Source organism: Oncorhynchus mykiss, chromosome 25 (genome assembly GCF_057628025.1).
Source record: "Oncorhynchus mykiss isolate SJ-2025 chromosome 25, ASM5762802v1, whole genome shotgun sequence".
NCBI lineage: Eukaryota > Metazoa > Chordata > Actinopteri > Salmoniformes > Salmonidae > Oncorhynchus > Oncorhynchus mykiss.
Window position 1 is genome coordinate 23,260,001 of NC_143046.1, and position 19,316 is coordinate 23,279,316.

General features: G+C 42.5%; 1 protein-coding gene across 4 annotated transcripts in view; it reads left to right on the forward strand.

The window, feature by feature from the left end:
* Nucleotides 1-12,355, forward strand: part of LOC110504406 (peroxisome proliferator-activated receptor gamma coactivator 1-beta) — a 110,155-nt gene extending 97,800 nt beyond the window's left edge. For 3 of the 4 annotated variants that reach the window (XM_036970536.2, XM_090219349.1, XM_090219347.1), the window contains 8 exons: nucleotides 2,718-3,696; nucleotides 3,936-3,981; nucleotides 7,376-7,440; nucleotides 8,779-9,373; nucleotides 10,437-10,512; nucleotides 10,936-11,054; nucleotides 11,163-11,296; nucleotides 11,466-12,347. In XM_036970536.2, coding sequence (XP_036826431.1) covers nucleotides 2,718-3,696; nucleotides 3,936-3,981; nucleotides 7,376-7,440; nucleotides 8,779-9,373; nucleotides 10,437-10,512; nucleotides 10,936-11,054; nucleotides 11,163-11,296; nucleotides 11,466-11,557 — 2,106 coding nt within the window. In that variant the 3' untranslated portion in view covers nucleotides 11,558-12,347. Of the gene's footprint in view, nucleotides 1-2,717; nucleotides 3,697-3,935; nucleotides 3,982-7,375; nucleotides 7,441-8,778; nucleotides 9,374-10,436; nucleotides 10,513-10,935; nucleotides 11,055-11,162; nucleotides 11,297-11,465 lie in introns of all 4 variants that reach the window. The other variant, XM_090219350.1, reaches the window with a different exon arrangement.
* The last annotated feature ends 6,961 nt before the right edge of the window (nucleotides 12,356-19,316 follow it).

The following is a 19,316-nucleotide window of genomic DNA, read 5'->3' on the forward strand; positions in this document are numbered from 1 at the left end:
GTATGTAGTCATGAGTTGTTCACTCTGTACGGTATGTAGTCATGAGTTGTTCACTCTGTATGGTATGTAGTCAAGTGTTGTTCACTGTATGGTATGTAGTCATGAGTTGTTCACTCTGTATGGTATATAGTTATGAGTTGTTCACTCTGTATGGTATTTAGTCATGAGTTGTTCACTCTGTACGGTATGTAGTCATGAGTTGTTCACTCTGTACGGTATGTAGTCATGAGTTGTTCACTCTGTATGGTATGTAGTCATGAGTTGTTCACTGTATGGTATGTAGTCATGAGTTGTTCACTCTGTACGGTATGTAGTCATGAGTTGTTCACTCTGTACGGTATGTAGTCATGAGTTGTTCACTCTGTATGGTATGTAGTCATGAGTTGTTCACTCTGTACAGTATGTAGTCATGAGTTGTTCACTCTGTACAGTATGTAGTCATGAGTTGTTCACTCTGTACAGTATGTAGTCATGAGTTGTTCACTCTGTATGGTATGTAGTCATGAGTTGTTCACTGTATGGTATGTAGTCATGAGTTGTTCACTCTGTACGGTATGTAGTCATGAGTTGTTCTCTGTACGGTATGTAGTTATGAGTTGTTCACTCTGTATGGTATGTAGTCATGAGTTGTTCACTCTGTACAGTATGTAGTCATGAGTTGTTCACTCTGTACGGTATGTAGTCATGAGTTGTTCACTCTGTACGGTATGTAGTCATGTGTTGTTCACTCTGTACGGTATGTAGTCATGAGTTGTTCACTCTGTACGGTATGTAGTCATGAGTTGTTCATTGTACGGTATGTAGTCATGAGTTGTTCACTCTGTATGGTATGTAGTTATGAGTTGTTCACTCTGTATGGTATGTAGTCATGAGTTGTTCACTCTGTATGGTATGTAGTCATGAGTTGTTCACTCTGTATGGTATGTAGTTATGAGTTGTTCACTCTGTATGGTATGTAGTCATGAGTTGTTCACTCTGTATGGTATGTAGTTATGAGTTGTTCACTCTGTATGGTATGTAGTCATGAGTTGTTCACTCTGTATGGTATGTAGTCATGTGATGTTCACTCTGTATAGTATGTAGTCATGAGTTGTTCACTCTGTATGGTATGTAGTCATGAGTTGTTCACTCTGTATGGTATGTAGTTATGAGTTGTTCACTCTGTATGGTATGTAGTCATGAGTTGTTCACTCTGTACGGTATGTAGTCATGAGTTGTTCACTCTGTATGGTATGTAGTCATGAGTTGTTCACTCTGTATGGTATGTAGTCATGAGTTGTTCACGCTGTATGGTATGTAGTTATGAGTTGTTCACTCTGTATGGTATGTAGTTATGAGTTGTTCACTCTGTATGGTATGTAGTTATGAGTTGTTCACTCTGTATGGTATGTAGTTATGAGTTGTTCACTCTGTATGGTATGTAGTTATGAGTTGTTCACTCTGTATGGTATGTAGTTATGAGTTGTTCACTCTGTATGGTATGTAGTTATGAGTTGTTCACTCTGTATGGTATGTAGTTATGAGTTGTTCACTCTGTATGGTATGTAGTCATGAGTTGTTCACTCTGTATGGTATGTAGTTATGAGTTGTTCACTCTGTACAGTATGTAGTCATGAGTTGTTCACTCTGTACGGTATGTAGTCATGAGTTGTTCACTCTGTATGGTATGTAGTCATGAGTTGTTCACTCTGTACGGTATGTAGTCATGAGTTGTTCACTCTGTACGGTATGTAGTCATGAGTTGTTCACTCTGTATGGTATGTAGTCATGAGTTGTTCACTCTGTATGGTATGTAGTCATGAGTTGTTCACTCTGTACGGTATGTAGTCATGAGTTGTTCACTCTGTATGGTATGTAGTTATGAGTTGTTCACTCTGTATGGTATGTAGTCATGAGTTGTTCACTCTGTACGGTATGTAGTCATGAGTTGTTCACTCTGTACGGTATGTAGTCATGAGTTGTTCACTCTGTATGGTATGTAGTCATGAGTTGTTCACTCTGTATGGTATGTAGTCATGAGTTGTTCACTCTGTACGGTATGTAGTCATGAGTTGTTCACTCTGTATGGTATGTAGTTATGAGTTGTTCACTCTGTATGGTATGTAGTTATGAGTTCTTCTTTCTATGTTGCAACTTGCTAAGAAAAGACAAACTAGCTGTTTGCTGATGTAAGAAACACAAACTAATAGTGTCATTATAGATCGCTGGTGGATTTATATTCAGAAGCAAAGTGGAAACAGCATTGTTGTCATCAACATTGTTGCATGTGCTGCATTGACCATGCAGACTGAATGCAAGTGTCTGGTGGTTGAGGAACATCAAATGTGCTCTGAGTGACAGGGGGCGTGGCTAAGTCTGTGTGGAAAGTGGCATGGAGAGAAAGAGCGGAGAGAGATGACTCAAGTAGCGAAGTAAACTATAAAAATTGACATTACACATGGCGTATCACATTTAGCAAACTAAACATTCAAATACCGGTATAGAAGGTGAAGTAAAAACCCTAACCGGTCCCTACATCAATACCGGTATATTGTAAAATATGGTATATCGCCCAGCCCTAGTATGTAGTCATGACTTGTTCACGCTGTACGGTATGTAGTCAAAGACTAGACGTAGAAGTTATTCCTTAATCTCTTGGATCATGCGGTGCACAGAGACTCACCAAGGTCATGTTGGCAGGTAGTAACCCATCTCTTTCTCTCTGTTTCTTTCTGCAGCGTGAAAGCACACATCATGAGCGTAAGCCCCGAGCGGTGCGACCAGCTGGACGTCTGTGCACAGAGCTCCACCGGCACCTGACCACCGCACAGGAGGCCGAGGACACTCCTTCAGCTGACACAGAGGAGGACGGGGAGGAGGAGGAAGATGATGATGAGGAGGACAGTGAGTCCGAGGAGGAAGAAGAAGAGGAGGAGACCTCGAGCAGTGAGGGTGAAAGCTCCACCCCGCCTGAGCCCTCCAAGCCCCAGTTCTCCTCTGAGAAAGAAATGCGCTCTGTGGTGGAGCTCATCAAGTACATGCACACATACTGCCTCCCCATGCGCAAGCAGGCCATCTGGGAGCGCAAGGAGCGTGAGTGCCCAGGCCAGGTACGCAGGGCCAGGCCTGAGTACCCTCCTGCTCGTATCTCCCTAAACTGTCACAAGGCTGCAACCCAGGCCCAGATCTGCGCCCCTCGGCCGCGCCACGCCTTCACCCGCAGACGGGAGTTCAAAGCCAACTCTCTTCTGCGCGAACTGCTCGAAACGGTCAAATCCTTTGATGTGAGCAAGCCTTACAGACTCCACAGCCCCCCCTACACCCATAACAGAGGAGCTATCCCCAAAGCAGCGCAGGACAGAAAGACTGAGACCCCCATTCCGGCTGCCCGTTCGACCAAACCAGAGCTTAGAAAAGACTCCGAGAGCGACAGGTCCCTAGAGGCCCCTAAGAGCCCCGATCTGGAGGACGCGTCTTTCTCTGTCCGCCGCTCCCGCAGGCTCGCCTCTTTCCCCAGCCGCTTCGCCAAGAAGGTGCGTGCTGGCCGGATGAGGGTCGAGCCTGTGTCGGGAGCCGGGCACCTTGGCGAGGAGGACATGGCGGTCAAACACCCCATGGGACACGGCCTGGAGAAAGACACCACCACCCCTAACAACAGTACTTCTTCCCAAACCACGGCAGACACAGTTGAACCCGATAACATCTGCTGTCAAAACGGTAAGGAAGATGAAGTCCTAAGCTCTCTACAACAATCCTGTTGTGTTAGTCCACATGACTCCATCATGCATCATCTTTGTTCAATTTGACGTGACTGAAAAATGGAGAGCCCCAGCATTGTTACACAGCGTGCCAAGCAAAAGGCTGTTTCTACACCTGCTAGATCTGCTGTGGTGTTCTCTGACCATGCATGTAATCACTGGTACCATTGACTCTTTCTGTTGTTTTCCTTATTGCAGTGAAACGCAGCTGCCTCTGTCTGCCGCTGATTCCCATATCTACAGGGTTTGTTTTCGATACTACATTCCTAAACACTACAACACATACAGTTGAAGTTGGAAGATTACATACACCTTAGCCAAATACGTTAAAACTCTGTTTTTCACAATTCCTGACAATTAATCCTAGTTAATATTCCCTGTCTTAGGTCAGTTAGGATCAGCAATTTATTTTAAGGATGTGAAATGTCAGAATAATAGTAGAGATAATGATTTATTTCAGCTTTCATTTCTTTCATCACATTCCCAGTGGTTCAGAAGTTTACATGTACTCAATTAGTATTTGGTAGCATTGCCTTTAAATTGTTTAACTTGTGTCAAACATTTCGGGTAGCCTTCCACAAGCTTCCCACAATAGGTTGGGTGAATTTTGTCCCATTCCTCCTGACAGTGCTAGTGTAACTGAGTCAGGTTTGTAGGCCTCCTTGCTCGCACACGCTTTTTCAGTTCTGCCCACAAATGTTCTATAGGATTGAGGTCAGAGCTTTGTGATGGCCACTCCAATACCTTGACTTTGTTGTCCTTTGGAAGTGTGCTTGGGGTCATTGTCCATTTGGAAGACCCATTTGCGACCAAGCTTTAACTTCTTGACTGATGTCTTGAGATGTTGCTTCAATATATCCACATAATTTTTCTTTCCTCGTGATGCCATTTATTTTGTGAAGTGCACCAGTCCCTCCTGCAGCAAAGCACCCCCACAACATGATGCTGCCACCCCCGTGCTTCACGGTTGGGATGGTGTTCTTAGCTTGCAAGCCTCCCCCTTTTTCCTCCTAAACATAATGATGGTCATTATGGCCAAATAATTATATTTTTGTTTCATCAGACAGGAGGACATTTCTCCAAAAAGTACAATCTTTGTCCACATGTGCAGTTTCAAATCGTAGTCTGGCTTTTTTATGGCAGTACTGGAGCAGTGGCTTCATCCTTGCTGAGCGGTCTTTCACGTTATGTCGATATAGGACTCGTTTTACTGTGGATATAGATACTTTTGTACCTGTTTCTTCCAGCATTTTCACAAGGTCCTTTGCTGTTGTTCTGGGATTGATTTGCACTTTTCACACCAAAGTACTTTCATCTGCGTCTCCTTCCTGAGCAGTATGACGGCTGCGTGGTCCCATGGTGTTTATACTTGCGTACTATTTCTTTTGATTTTCCCAAGGTAGGCCTTGAAATACATCCACAGGTTCGCCTCCAATTGACTCAAATGATGTCAATTAGCCTATCAGAAGCTTCTAAAGCCATGACATCATTTTCTAAAAAAATTCCAAGCTGTTTAAAGGCACAGTCAACTTAGTGTATGTAAACTTCTGACCACTGGAATTGTGATACAGGGAATTATAAGTGAAATAATGTGTCTGTAAACAATTGTTGGAAAAATGACTTGTGTCATCCTCAAAGTAGATGTCCTAACGGACTTGCCAAAACTATAGTTTGTTAACAAGAAATTTGTGGAGTGGAGTGAAAAATGAGTTTTAATGACTCCAACCTAAGTGTATGTAAACTTCTGCCTTCAACTGTATACTGCTAGCCCATCTGTCCAGAGTCAGCAATCACAAAGCTCTTTTTAATGTTCACTTCTGGAACTCTTCCATGTGTAAAATTACTGTGATGTTATGTGGTTCTCAGAGAGTTTGTTGCTTCTTTGTAGACTCTGTAATATCCCCAAAGCACTCCACAGAAGCCTTTCATGGTAACACAGATCGCAGATAGCCCTCAATAGGAGACGTAGCTTGTACTGTAATACCAATCACAGACGGCTGTAAAGAAAAACATGACAGGAAAAAGGGAATGCTCACATACGCAATGAAAATAATACAAACTTCAAACATGAACCTTCATAAAACCTACTAAACCCTCATAAACCCTCATAAACCCTACTAAACCCTCATAAACCCCTCATAAACGCTACTAAACCCTCATAAACCCTACTAAACCCTCATAAACCCTACCCTACTAAACCCTCATAAACCCTACTAAACCCTCATAAACCATACTAAACCCTCATAAACCATACTAAACCCTACTAAACCCTCATAAACCATACTAAACCCTCATAAACCATACTAAACCCTCATAAACCCCTCATAAACCCTACTAAACCCTCATAAACCCTACTAAACCCTCATAAACCCTACTAAACCCTCATAAACCCTACTAACCCCTCATAAACCCCACTAAACCCTCATAAACCCTCATAAACCATACTAACCTCTCATAAACCCTACTAAACCCTCATAAACCATACTAAACCCTCATAAACCGTACTAAACCCTCATAAACTATACTAAACCCTCATAAACCCTACTAAACCCTCATAAAACCTACTAACCCCTCATAAACCCTACTAAAACATCATAAACCATACTAAACCCTCATAAACCCCACTAACCTCTCATAAACCCTACTAAACCCTCATAAACAATACTAAACCCTCAAACTATACTAAACCCTCATAAACCATACTAAACCCTCATAAACCCTACTAACCCCTCATAAAACCTACTAAACCCTCATAAACCATACTAAACCCTCATAAACCATACTAAACCCTCATAAACCCCACTAACCTCTCATAAACCCTACTAACCCCTCATAAACCCTACTAAACCCTCATAAACCCTACTAACCCATCATAAACCCTACTAAACCTTCATAAACCCTACTAAACCTTCATAAACTATACTAAACCCTCATAAACCATACTAACCCCTCATAAACCATACTAAACCCTCATAAAACCTACTAACCCCTCATAAACCCCACTAACCTCTCATAAACCCTACTAAACCCTCATAAACCCCACTAACCCCTCATAAACCCTACTAAACCCTCATAAACTATACTAAACCCTCATAAACCCTACTAAACCCTCATGAACCCTACTAAACCCTCATATATCCCACTAACCTCTCATAAACCCTCATAAACCCCACTAACCTCTCATAAACCCTACTAAACCCTCATAAACAATACTAAAGCCTCAAACTATAATAAACCCTCATAAACCCTACTAAACCCTCATACACCCTACTAAAAATCATAAACCCTACCAAACCATCATAAACCCTAACAAACCCTACTAAACCCTACCAAACCATCATAAATCCTACCAAACCCTCATAAACCCTACTGAACCCTCATGAACCCTATTAAACCTGCATAGCACCTTAAGAAATCCTAAAGAAACATCAATTCAGCACTCAGCAGTATGCTTTGTCCCCCTCCCATCCCCTCTACCCCAACTCCCACACCCCTTCCCCTGGCCTTGATGATGACTCTGTAATCTTTCTCTCTTTCTCTCTCTCTCTCTCTCTCTCTCTCTCTCTCTCTCTCTCTCTCTCTGTCTCCCTCTCTCAATTCAATTAAAGTAAATCTCTCTCTCTCATCCCCATGATCAGAGATACCCAGTATGCCAACAAGCCATTTGAGCAGACTCTCAGCGTGGACCTGTGTGGCACAGCAGGTAATGTTGGGGCTTTGAGTCAGTGTTGATCATTGTGACGTCTTTTACACCTTGACTTCACGAGACTGGATGGGAGCAGGAGTTTGGATGTATATCCTATTGTGTCTGTCAGAAGTAGCATAGTACTGTAACATAATGCACTGTAGACCAGTGTATCTAGTGTAGATATAGTACTGTAACATAATGTACTGTAGATATAGTACAGTTACATAATGTACTATAGACCAGTGTATCTGGTATAGATATAGTACTGTAACATAATGTACTGTAGACTGTAGATATAGTACTGTAACATAATGTACTGTAGACTGTAGATATAGTACTGTAACACAATGTACTGTAGATATAGTACTGTAACAATGTACTGTAGATATAGTACTGTAACAATGTACTGTAGATATAGTGCTGTAACAATGTACTGTAGATATAGTACAGTTACATAATGTACTATAGACCAGTGTATCTGTCCTAGATATAGTACTGTAACATAATGTACTGTAGATATGTACTGTAACATAATGTACTGTAGACTGTAGATATAGTACTGTAACATAATGTACTGTAGACTGTAGATATAGTACTGTAACATAATGTACTGTAGACTGTAGATATAGTACTGTAACATAATGTACTGTAGACTGTAGATATAGTACTGTAACATAATGTACTGTAGACTGTAGATATAGTACTGTAACATAATGTACTGTAGACTGTAGATATAGTACTGTAACATAATGTACTGTAGACTGTAGATATAGTACTGTAACATAATGTACTGTAGATATGTACTGTAACATAATGTACTATAGAGATAGTGTGGCTAACAGCTTAGTAGTAGAGTGGTAGAGGAGAGGGGAAATGTATTTGTATTGTGTTGGAAAGAGCATGACTACACTCTATTCCTGGGTAAATGTCATCTTGGGTAAATGTCATTTGCTTCCATAGCTACTTGGGTAGCAGAGAAAACAGATATCACAATGCAGTGACTGCCACTGATATCGTCCTCAAAATCCATAACATTTAACAATTGAAAGTCAAATATTCAGTCAAAATCATTGTGTGCCTGCCTTGTGCCATAACAAAGATGCTGTGCTACTGTAATGTTTACGATGTAACAGCCTCAAAGCAATTTGTTCTATTAGGAAAGCCGTTGAAAGACAGCTATTCTGCAATGTCGCTGTCATAACCAGACAGTTACTCAGTTCAGTAACAGATAGTACAACCAGTAACAGTTGATCATTAACATTCACTGTCTGTGAATCGTTGATGTTTTTCTGATGTTAACCCATCAGAGCTGTTTGAAACCACATGACTTATGAGAGTGGCGTGTGTTTTCAGGCCTCACCCCTCCCACCACCCCCCCTCACAAGCCTGTGGAGGATGAGCTGTTCAAGCCTGAGGGGAAAGGAGAGTCCCCCCCGAAGGGTTCTTGGCTCTCCCGGGCCAACTCCCGCAAGTTCCCCGAGCAGACCGAACTCTACGCTCAGCTCCGCAAGATGGGCCAGGCCAGCGATGCAGATCCCAAAGTCCACCAGACGTTTGGAGACCACGACTACTGCCTGCTGAGCCTGGGGGAGCGTCGGAAGAGAACCGCCGCCATGCTGTCCCACTCTCTGTTCGGACACTCTTCTTCTGAAGGGCCAGAGCCTAAGGGGGAAAAGGCGCTGGGGGGCGAGAGGCATGGACATCAGCGTGAAGACAAACTCTTCTCCAAGGTACCAGAGTACCTGAGTAACGGTACCAGGGCTGACAGCAAGGGGGACAGACGGAGGGCGACCGCGGAATCACCCCAATCAGGATCGCCCCATGCTATATCACCCCACAAGTCAGATGAAGAGGGGGAGCACTCCTCCCTCTGCTCCCGCTCTCCCTCCCCCATCCTCCACTCCAGCTTCTGCCAGCCCCACTCCCCTAGCAGTAAGCCTGACATCAGGTGAGAATATAAGCCAAAGATATACGGATTTACATTAGTAAAATATGTCTAGTGAGATCTATCTCTCTTCAATATCAGATTTGCAACTTTTCTGTTTACACTAGTCTTGGATGTGGTGTGGCCCAAGCCACATTCCTGCCTCGTGTGTGTGTGTGTGTGTGTGTATCTATTAGCATACCGTAAATACCGTAGTATATAGACAAACCAAATAGGAATAGCAATTCAAACTATACAGGAGCTTCTCATATCAACCATATTGCACATAGTGTTGCACACTTGATTAATGCAATGATTCACAAATGTGAGGATATTTTAAGCCTTTAATTTTCTATTTGGCTAACAGTAAAAATGCTGTCTACTGGTATTAAGGTTATTCCTGCAGGGACATGTGGGACATGCATGTGGTAGATGTCTACCTCCGGAGGTAGTGTGGGAGACATCTCTTAAACGTCCAATGCATCTGCTTTACCTCAATATCAAATCATTTCTGGGTAATAATTAAGAGCCTTACTGTGATTATTTTCAATTAAAATTGTAAAAAATAAACGGAAATAGCTTCTTAGCAAAGAGCAATTTCTCAAGCAATACTTACTAGTAGTGGGGAGGGGAAAACTGAAAGCGATCTGTTATTGGCAGATAGGTTTGGAACCCTGTTTCTTATTGGTCTATAAACTATTTTACCGCCTGTTGATGTCACCAGGCAGGCCAAAACTCCATCCCATCAAAACAGGCTGAAATTTCAGGCGGCCTTTTCAAACAGCTCTTACTCTAAAAGGGCATTAATCATAATTTTACAGTATTATTCCAACCTCATAGTGTGGAAATATATATAAAACACAGGAAAATAAAGTGTTTGACTACACTGGGCCTTTAAAGAGAGATTTGAATCTAGATCAGACTCTTTACCTAGTTTGAGTCATCAAAATAGTGTCGTGTAAAGAGTCCCTGATCATTCTGATTAACAGTCAGCCAGGAGTCCTGTGGCTCTTCTCATTGTTATGTGACTCAGGTTCTTCCATTCGCTCCTGTCTAATATCTCTGCCTTGTGTCTCTCTCTCCTCAGCTGCGAGAACTCTGAGACGTGCCACGGAGACAAGCAGGGGAACAAAATCTCCAAGTCTGGGATTCAAATTGACGAGGTAACATCAGTTATTCCATTATGAGTTTTAACAAAGTCATACAACCCTGTTATGTACACTGAATAAACATGTAAATGCAACATGTAAAGTGTTGGTCCCATGTTTACATGGGCTGAAATAAAATATCTCAGAAATGTCCCATACACACAAAAAGCTTATTTCTCTAAAATGTTGTGCTCAAATGTGTTTACATCCCTGTTAGTGATTATTTCTCCTTTTCCAAGATAATCTATATGTGGCATATCAAGAAGCTGATTAAACAGCATGATCATTGCACAGGTCTACCTTATTTTGGGGACAATAAAAGGCCACTCTAAAATGTGCACCCCAAGTTTTTGAACAGTAGTGTATGTGTGAAGTAGGCGTGCTTTGCCACTGCAGCAAGTGTCTTGTTCTGACGGTTACCATGGTGTCGTTGCCTAGGACAACTGCCAAGTGTTCTACATTCACAACCTGCCGAGCAGCGTCACACAAATTATGCTGCGCAAACGCTTCGAGGCCTTTGGCGACCCAGAGGACTGCAAAGTCATCACCAAAAACGAGTAGGTCCATTTTATCTGCCTGCCTGCCCTGTCTGCCTATCTGCCTGCCTGGCCTGTCTGCCTGAAATGCATCTTTCTGTCTTTGTGTGTGTGTGTGTGTGTCCATAGGGAGCGTTGTGGAGTCATCAAGTTTCGTCAAGCGCCCAGTGGCCAGCAGAACCAGAAGCACAGACGAGAGCCGCTCTTCCAGAACAGAGGGGGTGGCATGCACAGGCTCAGCAGGAAGAGATACATTGATCTGGGTATGCAGAGATACAGTCACAACATGAATGTAAAATGTTAAGGAGTGTGAACTGTTGACAGTGCTAAGATACTTCATGTGTAGTATCTATTTCTCTCTCTCTGTAACATTGATGTAATGGAGTTGGATGTAGCCATGATGACTGTTCTAACAGAGCTTTTTCTGTCCAGACGAAGCGGGACCAGGGCCGGTAAAGAGCAAGTATGACGCCCTGGACTTTGACACCCTGCTGAAGGAGGCCCAGAAGAGCCTGCATCGCTGACGGGGACTCGGCTGGCCTCGCCTTAGAACCCCCAGACTTGCCTCAGTACCTCAACCAAGGCACCTCGTCATGTTTACATTTTTAACATTGGAATAAGAAACGGACCTTGTCTCTTTTGACTGAGGATACTACCGAGGAAGCTAGCGGGGGTTGGAGGGATGGAGGGAAAAGCAACCAAACAACATAGAAACTCTCTGAACACAAAAGCTGCTTCCTGTCTGTGTTCATGACTTATTCGTGACTCGTTCTCGCACCATTGGGAGTTGGCGTGCAGGCGGGCGAGACCTTTGTAACAAATGTTTCTCCCTCCGTTGGTCATTGTGGTGTGTGTGTCTGCGTGTGTGTCGTTTTTTTGTACCCCCTTGGTCACTACTGGTGCAACTGCAAGCTCAGCTGTATTGGATGTTACGTCGTACAGTATATAACGAGCCTGCTCTATATTAGCAAACTTGTGGATGTTAAAACTATCTGTGTTATGACATAAAATACAATAGCAGAAAAATCATTTTAATAACTTAAAAGAGTTTACTAATCGAAAATGAAAAGAAAAAAATCTTGATTTATGTCATTTTAGTGCTTCCTTAATTGAATCTATGCACTCTTAACGAGGTAATACTGTTTATTCTCTCTACTTGTTCCCCCTACTCTGCCTGCTTTACTCTGAAGGTTCCCACTGCTGAAGAGATAGACAACCTGCTAACACAGCGTTTTCCAAACTCGGTCCTGGGCCCCCCCTGGGTACACATCTATTTTTTTGCCCTAGCACTACACAGCTGATTCAAATAACCAACTCATCATCAAGCTTTGATTATTTGAATTATCTGTGTAGTGCTAGGGCAAAACCCAAAACGTGCACCCAGGGGGGACCAGGATCGAGTTTGGGAAACGCTGTGCTAACACTAATCTAGGATGGCAGTCACTTCCTATCCTGCCAACACATAAATGGGGTTATGACAACCAATGCTATTATGTCATGAAGTAAAGTTCAAGGCATATTTACCCTATGAAAACTCACTCACTCTCTGAAGAAAATCACAAAATCCATCTTTGTACTTTTGGAACATGTGACTCAGTCAGTAAGTCAACTTATTCAAGCACAGAGTAGAATCAGAGATGTACTACAAGTTCCAGATCTACCCTAAACTTTAGTAATGGAATGCACACCTGAATGATCAGAATGTAGAGCCCCTGCCTGAATCCAAATGATTATTATTAGGATGATTGTTATTATATGAATCCAAGCCTCTGTATTCTTTAATAGAGCTCTAATGCAGCCTGTGTCTTTTGTGATACAGCCAGCAGTGTAGCTGAGGGAGAGCGAGTCCGAGGCTCACCGTACAGGGGAACTACCTCTGTATCTGATGATGGTAGAGGTAATACTACCATTAACACCTGAGAGAGAGGGGTGGTGGGATATCAACCCTGTTGGAAGTCTGTTGAAATTTCCCAGAGGTATGGATGGTACTACATCAGTCAAGCACGTCAACCCCATTTGCTCTCCTTCCCTCTCCTTCCCTCTCCTTCCCCCTTCCCTCTGCTTCCCTCTCCTTCCCTTTACCTTTCCTTCCTTCCCTCTCCTCCCCTCTCTTTCCCTCTTCCCTCTCCTTCCCTCTCCTTCCCTCTCCTTCCCTCTTCCCTCTCCTTCCCTCTCCTTCCCTCTTCCCTCTCTTTCCCTCTCCTTCCCTCTTCTCTCTCCTTCTCTCTCTTTCCATCTCTTTCCTCTCCTTCCCTCTTCCCTCTCCTTTGCTCTCCTTCCCTCTCTTTCCGTCTCTTTCCTCTCCTTCCCACTTCGCTCTCCTTCCCTCTCTTTCCGTCTCTTTCCCTCTCCTTCCCTCTCTTTTCCTCTTCCCTCTAGTTCCCTCTTCCCTCTCCTTCCCTCTCTTTCCCTATTCCCTCTCCTTCCCTCTTCCCTTTCCTTCCCTCTTCTTCTCGGGTTCTCTCTCACACTTTTTATTCTCTATCTTCCTTCTACTCTGAAACACTTGTTTACTTCTCCCAAGCTCTCTGATAGGTGAAGGAGGTCAGCTTGGTTTCAACGCTAAATCTCCCACTTCTCGCCTCGTGGCTAAAAACTCAAAATAGATTGTGTGTCAGTTTTTAGAGTCAGTCTCGACCGTGTATCCAATGTGTACCTGAGTGAGTCTTCTGTCTGTGTCTCGTGTTTGGGTGAGCGCTGCCATCGCTGGGGATCCCAGGGGGACCCATGGCCCTCTGGTGTGCTGGGAGACTGAAGACCTCTTCTCTCCCCCTCTTTTTCTTGTTTTCTTAAAGGACCAGGTCCCCCTGTCCTCTGGTCCCTCAATACTGTGCAGCCTTTCTGTGTGTGGGCATGGGGCCTTGTGCTGCCCCAGCCTTGGCAAACCCCCTTTCCTTTTTTTCTAAGGTTTTATCCCTGTCTCTCTCTACCCCACATTTATCTCATCTCCTCCTCTTTACCACATGAAGCTGAATGTTTACATCACTGAATTCTCCTTCCACTTTATTAGAGCGCACACTAAGTACAAAGACGCCTTATATTAGAGAGTATCCAATCAGGATATGCCTTCTTGGCTTACCCTAGAAGGTGTACTGAATTTTTAAAAAATGTCAATTTAGTGCTATACATACTGATTGAGAAATGAGTTGTCATCTGAAAACCCCCTTACTAATCAAAATAAAAAAAGCTGAAAGAGTATTTGTGCTTAGTATGTATACTACTAAACAGTGAGAGAATGTGCAGGTTTACACAATACAATATATATGATATAATATGTGTATATATGATAGAATATGTGTATATATAATATGTGTATATAGCACTATGTCTAGTGTAAACATGAAATGTGTCTATACAGCGTGCATTATAAAGGTGGTGGGTCACGATCGCAAATCAGACTGGCAAGGATCAACTGTTTTAGGATGCAAGGTTGAACAATACAGAGAGTCATTTATGCTGAAATGACTTGACTCAAGGCAAACACTGTTGTATAATGTTATCCCTTTAGATATGCTAAGGTTTGATTTTTTTTATTTTTATGACAAAATATTTTTGATGATTTGTCTTTTTTTTAACGCAATTGAGATGCAATACATATATCTATGAGATTGGAAGGGGTTATTTCAGTGGTTGGTTGTTAAAATGTGACAGGGATTGGAAGGGGTTATTTCAGTGGTTGGTTGTTAAAATATGACAGGGATTGGAAGGGGTTATTTCAGTGTTTGGTTGTTAAAATGTGACAGGGATTGGAAGGGGTTATTTCAGTGGTTGGTTGTTAAAATGTGACAGGGATTGGAAGGGGTTATTTCAGTGGTTGGTTGTTAAAATATGACAGGGATTGGAAGGGGATATTTCAGTGGTTGGTTGTTAATTAAAATGTGACAGGGATTGGAAGGGGATATTTCAGTGGTTGGTTGTTAAAATATGACAGGGATTGGAAGGGGATATTTCAGTGGTTGGTTGTTAAAATATGACAGGGATTGGAAGGGGATATTTCAGTGGTTGGTTGTTAAAATATGACAGGGATTGGAAGGGGATATTTCAGTGGTTGGTTGTTAAAATATGACAGGGATTGGAAGGGGATATTTCAGTGGTTGGTTGTTAAAATATGACAGGGATTGTAAGGGGATATTTCAGTGGTTGGTTGTTAAAATATGACAGGGATTGGAAGGGGATATTTCAGTGGTTGGTTGTTAAAATATGACAGGGGCAATCCTTGAAAACAGATCCTGTAAATTGACAAATAATAACAATGTGGTCAGTAATTGTTGACATCCAAAAAGTAATGAATCAAAACATTAGAACATGAAAAAAGCCCCAAATAGTGAAATATCTGTTCACAACTTCTCATGAAGGGAACTCTATCTATTACACATGTTGTTGGGACACAGGTTGTTCAACATGTTGCATTTCAGTGGACACTTAGTAATTGGTAACTTGTGAACATGTACAACTCATTTTGGAGAGGGGGAAAGAAAGCAGGCCATGTGCGCTTAGCCCCTTTTGTATTTTCGGAATACTTGATGCCAGCAGTGTGCTTCCATCAGTAGAACTAAATGACAGAAAACAGCCGATTCTCACGAAGAGAGCCTTAAAACAATAGGGAACAGCTAAATCTATCACTGTTATTACTGCTCTAGCTCCTTTCAAATCCAATGTGTTTTATTCCTTACTGAAGTAATTCTAACTTTTTTCAATACATACAGCCATATTATAAAAGATACAGTGCATTCGGAGGGTATTCAGACCCCTTCCCTTTTTCCACATTTTGTTACGTTACAGCCTTATTCCAAAATGGATTAAATAAATAAAAAATCCTCACCAATCTACACACAATAGCCCATAATTAAAGCAAAAACAGATTTCTAGAAAATGTTGCAAATGTATTTAAAAAATAAAAATAAATCAGAAATATTTGTATTTTATTAACCTAAGTATTCAAACCGTTTGCTATGAGACTCGAAATTGAGCTCAGGTGCATCTTGTTTCCATTGATCATCCTTGAGATGATCCTACAACTTGACTGGAGTCCACCTGTGGTCAATTCAATTGATTGGACATGATTTGGAAAGGCACACACCTGTCTACATAAGGTCCCACAGTTGACAGAGCATGTCAGAGTAAAAAACCAAGCCATGAGGTTGAACGAATTGTCCATAGAACACCGAGACAGGATTGTGTTGAAGCACAGATCTGGAAAAGGGTAGCAAAAAATGTCTACAGCATCGAAGGTCCACAAGAGCACAGTGGCCTCTGTCATTCTTAAATGGAAGAAGTTGGGAACCCCCAAGACTCTTCCTACATCTGGCCGCTAGGCCAAACTGAGCAATCGGTGGAGAAGGGCCTTGTTCAAGGAGGTGATCAAGAGCCCGATGGTTACTCTGACAGAGCTCCGGAGTTCCTCTGTGGAAATAGGAGAACTTTCCAAAAGGACAACCATCTCTGCAGCACCCCACCAATCAGGCCTTTATGGTAGATTGGCCAGATGGAAGCCACTCCTCAGTAAAAGGCACATGACAGCCCGCTTGGAGTTTACCAACTCTCAGATCATGAGAAACAAGATTGTCTGGTCTGATGAAACCAAGATTGAACTCTTTGGCCTGAATGCCAAGCGTCACGTCTGGAGGAAACATGGCACCATCCCTATGGTGAAGCATGGTGGTGGCAGCATTATGCTGTCGGGATGTTTTTCAACGGCATGGGCTGGGAAACTAGTTGAAGGAAATATGAACAGAGCAAAGTACAGAGAGATCCTTGATGAAAACCTGCTCCAGAGCTGGAACCTTCCAACAGGACAACAACTCTAAGCACACAGCCAAGACAATGCAGCAGTGGCTTCGGGACAAGTCTCTGAATGTCCTGAGCGGCCCAGCCAGAGCCCGAACTTGAACCCGATCAAACATCTCTGGAGAGACCTGAAAATAGCTGTGCAGCAACGCTCCCCATCCAACCTGACAGAGCTTGAGAGGATCTGCATAGAAGAATGGGAGAAACTCCCAAAATACAGGTGTGCCAAGCTTGTAGCGTCATACCCAAGAAGACTCAAGGCTGTAATCGCTGCCAAAGGTGCTGATTAAAGGGTCTGAATACTTAGGTAAATGTAATATTATTTATTTATTTTTTTAATTGTGCTAAAATGTCCAACTGTTTTTGCTTTGTCATTATGGGGTATTGTGAGTAGATTGATGAGAAAGAAAATGATTTAATTCATTTTGGAATAAGGCTGTAACATAAAATGTAGAAAAAAGGGAAGTTCTGAATACTTTCTGAATGTACTGTATATACATATGAATATATATTTGTGTTTGTGTAGATATTTAGATGATTATATACTTTCTTATTGAAAACTTTGATGTTGACCATTTTCCTCAGTGTTTCCGAGCACTTCGACACATTTCAACAACTAGCCTGCTATCCGTCTAGGATTTGTTAGATTGAGAGATGATCCAAATTGAACTCCTTCCAAAGGGAACCCTCATCAGAACAGAATGCAATACTTTCTTCCCAATCTTCATTTGAGAAAATATCAAGAAATAAACTTGAGGCAAATTGACCTCTTCCTAGGTTTTGGCCTTTCTAGGGAGTTTTTCCTAGCCAACGTGCTTCAACACCTGCATTGCTTGCTGTTTGGGGTTTTAGGCTGGGTTTCTGTACAGCACTTTGAGATATCAGCTGATGTACGAAGGGTTATATAAATACATTTGATTTGATTTGAAATTTGATTTGATTGACCAAAAAGTATATTTGATGTTGGCTAGAAATTTAATTTGGAGTACCTCGTCAGGTTGATTTTCTAGATGTCATATGTCCAGCGACATGGCCCACACAAATACACGATATATACAAAAGTATGTGGACAATCCTTCAATTTAGTAGATTCGGCTATTTCAGCCGCACCCGTTGCTGACAGGTGTATAAAATCAAGCACACAGCCATGCGATCTCCATAGACAAACATTGGCAGTAGAAGGGCCTTACTGAAGAGCTCAGTTACTTTCAATGTGGCACCATCATAGGATGCCATCTTTCCAACCAGTCAGTTCGTCATATTTCTGCCCTGCTAGAGCTGCCCTGGTCAACTGTAAGTGCTGTTATTGTGAAGTGGAAACGTCTAGGACCAACAACGGCTCAGCCGCTAAGTGGTAGGCCACACAAGCTCACAGAACGTGACAGCCGAGTGCTGAAGTGCGTAGCGCGCAAAAATTGTCTGTCCTCATTTGCAACACTCACTACCAAGTTCCAAACCTTCTCTGGAAGCAACGTCAGCACAATAATAGCTGACTATTTGTCGGGAGCTTCATGAAATGGGTTTCCATGGCCGAGCAGCTGCACACAAGCCTAAGATACGCAATGCTAAGCGACGACGGACAAATCTGGGTTTGGCGGATACCAGGAGAACGCTACCTGCCCCAATGCATTGTACCAACTGTAAAGTTTGGTGGCGGAGGAATAATGGTCTGTGGCTGTTTTTCATGGTTCTAGCTAGAACCCCTAGTTCCAGTGAAGGGAAAGCTTAACGCTACAGCATACAATGATATTCCAACTTTGTGGCAACAGTTTGGGGAAGACCCTTTCCTGTTTCAGCATGACAATGCCCCACTGTTGAGATCAGTGTGGAGGAACTTTACTGGCTTGTACAGAGCCCTGACCTCAACCCCATCGAATACCTTTGGGATGATTTGGAACGCCGTATGCGAGCCCGGCCTAATCGCCAAACATCAGTGCCCAACCTCACTAATCCTCTTGTGGCTGAATGGAAGCAAGTTCCAACATCTAGTGGAAAGCATTCCCAGAATAGTGAAGGCTGTTATAGCAGCAAAGGGGGGACCAACTCCATATTAATACCCATGATTTTGGAATGAGATGTTCGATGAGTAGGTGTCCACATACTTTTGGTGATGTAGTGTACATATTTAAGTTTTGACATTTCATTTAATTCGGAAAATATTGTGTCTTTAAACTCCCCACCACGTTAATAAAACGCCCTATGGACAGAAAGTGCTTGCCATACTGGTCCTACATAGGCCATTGAATCACCACGGATCACTGTATTCTGGATGTAAATGATTGTGTCTGCACTACTACTAGTCGTGTGTATCGATGTTTTTTTGTATCTTAGGCAGACAGATGGGAACGTGATGTAAATGGTTACTTCGGGTGCTGCAAACTGTCACAATCTAGCTAGCTGTGTGTGGGTCTTTGGTGGACGAAAAACAGACAGAAAAGGGCACACATTGTTTGTTTTGTGTTTTTATTTTTTATTTCTAGTTATTTTTGTTCTATT